This window comes from Populus nigra, chromosome 1 (genome assembly GCF_951802175.1).
Source record: "Populus nigra chromosome 1, ddPopNigr1.1, whole genome shotgun sequence".
Classification (NCBI taxonomy): Eukaryota; Viridiplantae; Streptophyta; class Magnoliopsida; order Malpighiales; family Salicaceae; genus Populus; species Populus nigra.
This window is the reverse complement of record NC_084852.1, coordinates 41,304,452-41,312,018: the sequence shown is the minus strand read 5'-3', so window position 1 is coordinate 41,312,018 and position 7,567 is coordinate 41,304,452. Positions and strand designations below refer to the sequence as shown.

At 36.0% G+C, this 7,567-nt stretch overlaps 1 protein-coding gene across 1 annotated transcript; it reads left to right on the top strand.

Moving 5' to 3' along the window:
• The first annotated feature begins 241 nt into the window (after positions 1–241).
• On the top strand, positions 242–5,058 carry LOC133701674 (probable DEAD-box ATP-dependent RNA helicase 48). Its single transcript, XM_062125731.1, has 10 exons — positions 242–1,311; positions 1,556–1,662; positions 2,032–2,087; positions 2,175–2,399; positions 2,561–2,767; positions 2,861–2,947; positions 3,261–3,356; positions 3,440–3,655; positions 3,820–4,002; positions 4,446–5,058. The coding sequence occupies exons 1-10, from the start codon at positions 284–286 to the stop codon at positions 4,674–4,676; spliced, it is 2,436 nt and encodes an 811-aa protein (XP_061981715.1). The 5' UTR covers positions 242–283; the 3' UTR covers positions 4,677–5,058.
• Positions 5,059–7,567: the final 2,509 nt, after the last annotated feature.

Here is a 7,567-nt window from a genome sequence, read left to right as displayed (position 1 = left end):
CGTTAATCTAAATTAGCAATCGAATCCGCAATGAATTTTAAATTTATTAAAAAAAAATTTGTTTCGAGTGGTCAACGTTGGTCAATAGAAAAAAAACGTTTTTGAAACAAGGGGACTGATTAATTGATTTCTGGAAACTATAGAGACCAATTTATAATTTACATTTGTCTTTGTGGGGGAAAAATCATGACTATAAAAGCCAAAACCCATCTTCTCTTAAACCCTACAAATAAGTGTTCACCAAACCCTTTCAGTTTGGCATTTCCACTTCCCTTTCGCCATCATGTACCCATCACTCATCCACCGCTCCAAATCCTTATCGGAACAGCTCCGGACCCGAATCTTCATTCGACTAATGGGTGGTGGACCACGAACCTTCCCTGGAGGTCTAAACAAATGGCAATGGAAACGCCTCCACGAGAAAAAAGCCAAAGAAAAAGAGAAACGTCTCCTTGACCAAGAAAAACAACTCTACCAAGCCCGGATGCGTTCCAACATCCGCTCCAAACTCGCCGGCCAACCCGACCCGAACCTGAACCCGGACCCAAGTAAGTTCAATCCCATGAGCCCCAAAGAGCACATCAAAGCCCTCGCTGATCGGTTCATGAAAGAAGGAGCTGAAGATTTGTGGAACGAAATGGATGGGCCATTGAAAGCCCCATCAGATGAACGGCCAGGATTTGTTGGGACTAATCAACGGTCAGGATCGATTAATTCGCCATTAGATTTGAGAAAATTAATGTCAGAAGGGCGCAGTGTATCGCGGCATCGCGAAGAAAACGGGTTTAATTATGTGAAAAATAGAGATTATTCCACGCGTAGAGATTTAGATTTTGGGTCCAGTGGTGTTTCTGTTAAGCCGTTAGTGCGGAAACAGAGGAAGTTTAGGAGAAATGAGAGTTCTTCGAGTGATGATGATGAAGATTATGGGTTTGTTCATGACAAAGTGATGACTTTTGGGAGAGATTCAGGGAATGAGCGAGGGGCCGTGAGTAATTCGAGGAATGTGAGTGAATTTATGAAGAATAAGGGTTTCGAAACACAAAAACAGAGGAGGTTTGGGAGAAATGAGAGTGATGATATGGAGGGTGGGGGAGAGAGGAGAGGGAGGAGTGCGAAGGAGATTGGGAGTAGAGATGCTTTGGGGAAGTATGATGTGAAGAAGACAAGAAGGGTTCCATTTAAGGAGCTTGAGAAGAATGATTTTGCGAATGAAGTGGAGTTGATTAGGTATGAGCTGGGGAGGAAAAAGAAGTTAGCCGGAAATGACGGGGATAACGAGGACGGGGATTCAATTCTTAGCGATAAACGGTAAGGTTTCTCTTGGTTTTAAATGGTGTCTTATGGCAGTAACTACCAAGGTAATCTCGGCATTCATCGGCAAATGTGCATAATTTTTGTCTGGTTTGAAAAGAACGGGAAAAGTAAAGGGAACTTTGCATGTTCTGGAGAGTCTAGGGTAGAGTAAAGGCAGAGGTTTTGGAGTAATGTGTAATGTAATGATCTTGTGTTTTATTTGTTAATTGGTGATTTTGTGCTGTATGTATTTTTGCAGATTTGATGAATGTGGTCTGTCTCCATTGACTGTCAAAGCACTTACAGCAGCTGGTTATGTTCAAATGACCAGGGTACAGGAGGCTACTCTTTCTGTCTGCCTTGAGGGTATACCAACTGTGTTTTATGTTTGATCTTCAGTTATGAGTGCTTTTGGCAACTATTCAGTCTGCTAGCTCAAAAGTCAGGATAGTTCAATACTGTTAGTGTGCGCATGCTGGTCAACTTTTTCATTTTTGGCGTGTGCGAGGCCATGAGTGTGTTTGGATGCTTGTAGCATATCTCATGTTGTTATCCTGAAGAAATGCTCTCTTTGCTCCATTTTGATTATCCATAATTTTTTCTCAAACAAGTCAAGCCATGCTTCATTTATTACTATACCTTTAATATACATATTGAGAATAATTTCTGTTGAAAAATGATCATACTTACACATTGTGAAGTTTGAATAATGGTTTTCACTTCAATTTGGAGCAGGTAAGGATGCTATGGTCAAAGCCAAAACTGGCAAAGGAAAAAGTGCAGCTTTTTTGGTAAACTACAAGTCTCTTGTCATTCCTGTAAAGTAATTTATGCTATTTTAGCTTCTTTCCTTCAGTGCCATTGTAAAACACAAACAGCTTCCTGCAATTGAAGCAGTTTTGAAGGCAAGAAGTATCAATGCCAAGCTACGAGTTTCCCCGATATATGTTCTTATTCTCTGCCCCACAAGAGAGCTAGCAAGTCAGATAGCAGCAGAAGCAAATGTTATACTGAAGTACCATGATGGAATAGTTATGCAAACACTAGTTGGAGGAACACGTTTCAAAGATGATCAGAGATGCCTTGAATCTGATCCTTGTCAGGTTTGATCGTGTGCTATTGTGTTTTTTGCGAATTTAACTTCGACTAATTTCATGGCATGTTCATGGAAAAGGAGAAAGGCAAAGAAATAAATATGTAGTTGCTATTCCTGTGTTTCATGATTAAAACATGTAGATCACTTTCTGGTGCTAACCGTTTCCAGATACTTGTTGCAACTCCTGGCCGGCTGCTGGATCACATTGAGAATAAAAGTGGTTTATCCATGCATTTGAAGGGATTGAAGATGCTTATACTTGATGAGGCTGATCACCTTCTTGATCTTGGGTTTCGGAAGGATGTGGAGAAAATTGTAGACTGCTTGCCCCGTCAGAGACAGTCCTTGCTTTTCTCTGCAACAATTCCAAAAGAGGTTAGATTTTTCCTCATCTCTTTGTTGATGGGTCAAACAAGCAGCACTATTGTGTCACATGACTTCTTTCTGATTTTAATCATGCTTATGCAGGTTCATCGAATTTCTCAGCTTGTATTGAAAAGGGAACATGATTTTGTTAATACTGTGGGTGTGAGTTGCATGGAAACTCCTGCTAAGGTATACCTTAAATCAAGAAACTGTTGCGGTAAATTATCAATCAGGGAATGACAGATGATGATTACCTGATGTTGTTACAAATTATCATATTACCTATAAAACAATGCCCACAGTTACAAATTATCATATTACCTATAAAGCAATGCCCACAGTTTGCCTTAGGCTGAACATTCTATCACTGGCTTAACGACTATGGATGTTTTAGATGTCTAATCACTATAAGTAAAATCACGCTGACTGTTTGGCATTTGATTTCGTAATTGTTTCTAAATTGGGAAGCAAAAAGCATCAATCCTTGTTTCTGCTCCTACAGATCAAGCAGTCTTTTCTTGTCTCTCCGCACGAATTGCATTTTCAGGTAGTGCATTATCTTCTGAAGGAGCATATCCAGAAGGCACCTGATTACAAGGTAAGATTCTGTAGTTTTTGGATTTTGTTTATTTGCAAAGTGGAATGTGTGTGGTTGAGTCCTGGACATTTAACTTGCTCCAGGTTATTGTTTTCTGTACAACTGGGATGGTAACATCACTCATGTATCTACTTCTCCGGGAAATGAAAATGAATGTAAGGGAGATGCATTCTAGAAAGCCTCAACTCTATCGAACTCGTGTCTCTGATGAATTCCAGGAATCAAATCGTTTGGTTCTTGTTACATCTGATGTTTCTGCTCATGGAATGAATTATCCTGATGTTACTTTGGTCATTCAGGTACCAACAACTCTTGAGAAAGTTATATATTCATATTCTGCTTGTATAAATTGCTGATCATCAAATCATGTATGCCCCAAGAGACAGTATCTCTCCAACACCCAGTATTATATATATGTTTTCCCAGTACTGTAAAATAATGCATCAATTTTAACAATAATCAGGTGGGGATTCCTTGTGATCGCGAACAATATATAGATCGGCTTGGAAGAATAGGACATGAAGGGAAAGATGGAGGAGGGATCTTATTGCTCGCACCATGGGAAGAATATTTCCTGGATGAGTTAAAAGACCTGCCACTTGATAAGTTTCCTTTACCAAAAATGGATTCAGAAACTAAGCTTAAGGCACTTCCCGAACTTATTGCTTGCTCTAATTGCTTCTTTTGTGCTTCTTGTTTTTATTCAGCATTCTAAGAGGTTTTAGTCATGGTTTGATATTAAAAGAAATGAAACTGAACCTAGAGAATAAGCATGCAAAGGGCATGTGTAGAATTCACAATTAACATTCTGAAGCTCTGGGATTCTTTATGTTAAACAAGATTTTTAATGATGAATTCTTTATGTGAACTGTGGAATTAACATCATTTGATGATCCTTGATTGTATCAGAAAGTTGTGGTCCTGACATAGACAGTAACTAAAATGTAGTCAGCCTCGATTTGAAGTGCAAATATAATGCTTTCCACCCTGAAACATCAAAATGCATGCATTCTAGAGTTTTAGTCCCTCTTATCTATTTGTTATCAGGGCATGCAATTTCACAGGTTTTATATGTGTAACTTTTTGCAGATGGAGGAGTCCATGTCAAAGATTGATAGTAGTGTCAAAGAAGGAGCTTATCATGCTTGGCTAGACTATTATAACTCCATCAGTGAAATTGGAAGGGATAAAACCTCGCTTGTTGATCTAGCCAACCGATTTTCCGAGTCAATAGGCTTACAAAAACCACCTTCCCTCTGCAGAAAAACAGCTTTAAAGATGGGTTTGAAAGACATCCCTGGTATCCGGATCCGAAGGTAGCACTTACTGGGAGCATTAATACGTGCAAGCTGCTGGTTAGTATTGCTGAGGTAGGATCATGAACTTGCGCTGAAAGACCAGGTTCAACTTTTATTCCACCTGAAAACTGGTATATGTGCTAAGTCTAGCTCCTGCCGTCAATCATCATGCTATCGCGTCTTCTAAGCTTTGTAAGTGCGCTTTCTATGGGTTATTCTATTGCATCATCCAGTGCAGTGTATTCATGATCTGGATTTTGTTTGATAGTGGTCTGAGAACGACAATGCACTCAGATACACGCACCCCAGTTACTCTTTATATTGTTTTTTAGTAATATCATTATTGCTGTTATTAGTATTTTTCGAGGATTTTTAGTAATATCATTATTGCTGTTTTTTAGTAATATCATTTTTCATTTTTTTTTTGTGGATTAAAAAAAGATATTAAACCTATGTTGAAGATACTTAAACTAATAGAACTAATGATAGCCTTTGAGCAAGCCAAATGGCAGTAATAATCAAATAATGTTGTTGCAAGGAAAAACAAGTTCGTGCCAATAATTAATTTTAAAATTCACGTGGGGAGGCCAACATGTAATCTTCCAGTACAAGAACGGAAGTCAATAAAGATAGAAAAATGATTATGAGACCTTGTATGAACAAAGGCATAGATTGGGGCAGTGTTTCAAATATAGAGATAAATATGTATCTGGATATCAATATACTGCTACACGATTGAAGGTAACGAGGATGGAGGTGAAGAATTTCGGGATGCTAAGATAGGAAATAACAATAATAATAAGATAGAGGAGTTTAATCTTTCACTGAATGTATTTGTTAACAGTTATGCTCACTGCATTACCAGGATTAGAGAAAGCTGCCAAAGAAAAGAGTTGATTATTCTGATTGATAGGGAAAGCTTTATTGATGAACAAGTTATTAAAAAGGTAAAAGCTTCCATTATTAAGTTTTTTTATTAGTAGTGATAATAGCAAATGGTAGTATCATATTGTGTGACTCTTATACTCTTGGGTTTAAAATGGCTTATGCAAAATTATAAAATTGTAACAGACCTGAGGGTTCTAAAACTAGAAAGATATTGTATTATACTGGGGTAGATTGGTTAAGAGTTTATTCTCTAATTTTATTTGAATTTACTAAGATGAAGACATCCTTTAAAAAGGAAGGACAAAGGAGCTAAGTGCATTTGTATTTATTTTCTTATTTGGACCCACAATTTAAGACAAAACCCAACATCATAATATATATACATCATATATGCAGACATTAGACATGTAAAATTAAGCCGAAAGAATATGTATTAAAATCTAGATAGAAGCATGCAATTGATTTATTCGGCTGGATATTATGAAATTTTTAGACCAACTAAGTGAGTTGAATTTTGTGAATTATAAAAAGAATCAACTAAATTAAATTAATACTTACATTAAAAAGTATATGGTTTAACCAATTTATAATTGTTAAGTTTAGACAATTATTTTGGATGTTGATTTAGATAAAAAAAAAAAAAACGAGTGTTTACAAGGTGCTGGAAGCTCATTAGACCTCTTAAAAAGTTAAAACAAAAGGAAAAATATATATGAAGTAATTTATGAACTATTTAGTTTCGTTTTTTTATATATAAAAAATAATTTTCATTTGTAAATGTAATAGAATCTCCTTACAAAATAACCAAATCAAATTAATACTTACATTTTTAACACGGAAACTTTGTTTTCCTCTAATATGTACACTTTTACTTCTTGAGAGAGCTAAAAAATTACCTTGTGGATCGCATTGCAACATGATTATTATCCTTGTTGATGATTATAGGTGATGAGGTTGTTGAAAACTTATCAAATATTATGATTTTTCTAAGATTGTAATGGGTTGAAAGGTATAAGGAGGTTGAAATTGAATAAATAGACACTTGCAAAACAAGTTTTTTAGAAAGGATGAGGATTTTTTATGTCTAAGTCAGTTTTGGTAGGAGTTTGGAGTCTTGTGAGATAATGTAAGCAAGAGTCTAATTACAAAGGATACTCAGGTTCAAACAAATAGAAGAAGATGATATTTTTCTTCTCTCAAAAGATAACTTGTTTTGGAATTTAAGGTGATTTATATAGCTTTAAATCCATATGAGTGTGTTTATACAAGGTTAAGATAATTAATATGCTTGTCACCTATAGTTTTGAACTATTTTAAGACAAGGATCTAAATTGATAATAAGTCGCTATAAAAGTTTTTCTAATTTTAAATTTTGTGGTTTATGTACTATTAATGATAATAATATGACCAATCTTTACGGGGTAAGTGGTCAAGAGACATACATTTATTTATTACACATATTTTGTCAGTTAATGGTGAGTAAACTAAGTTTGATTAAGGATAATGCATTTGGATGCGACAATCAACTTTAAACGCATCAGCTCCATGATAGGTTTGGTTTTCATAAAATCTCAGTAAGTCCCATCTCTAGGAGTATTGTCTTGATGAGTTATGTGGAGACCATAGATCTAAGTTATTTTAGATTGTTAGGCTATCAAGTTCCCAAAATGACAAGCCTTGTTTTAGGAGAGCATTTACCCGAATGAATGCAAACTTTAATTGAGATGGACTTCGTAGCATATCATGACTTTATGCTCATGCCTCTCGTGGGTTTAATTTCAAACATTGGTACATAGTTCATGTGTGGGTATAAACTCAAGGCCATTACTTATTAAATTGCTTGCTTTCTCGCTGAGACCATGGTGTTCAAAAAAGAAAGAAAGAAACTAAGACCATGTGTGAGCCTTTCTATTAACGTCAAAGATGACGGTTCAATTCTACGGTAATTATATTTCCGTAGAAATAAGAAAGTCAAAAGAATGCGATAATTAAATATCGTTTACTTCATTTCACCTTAAATAATAA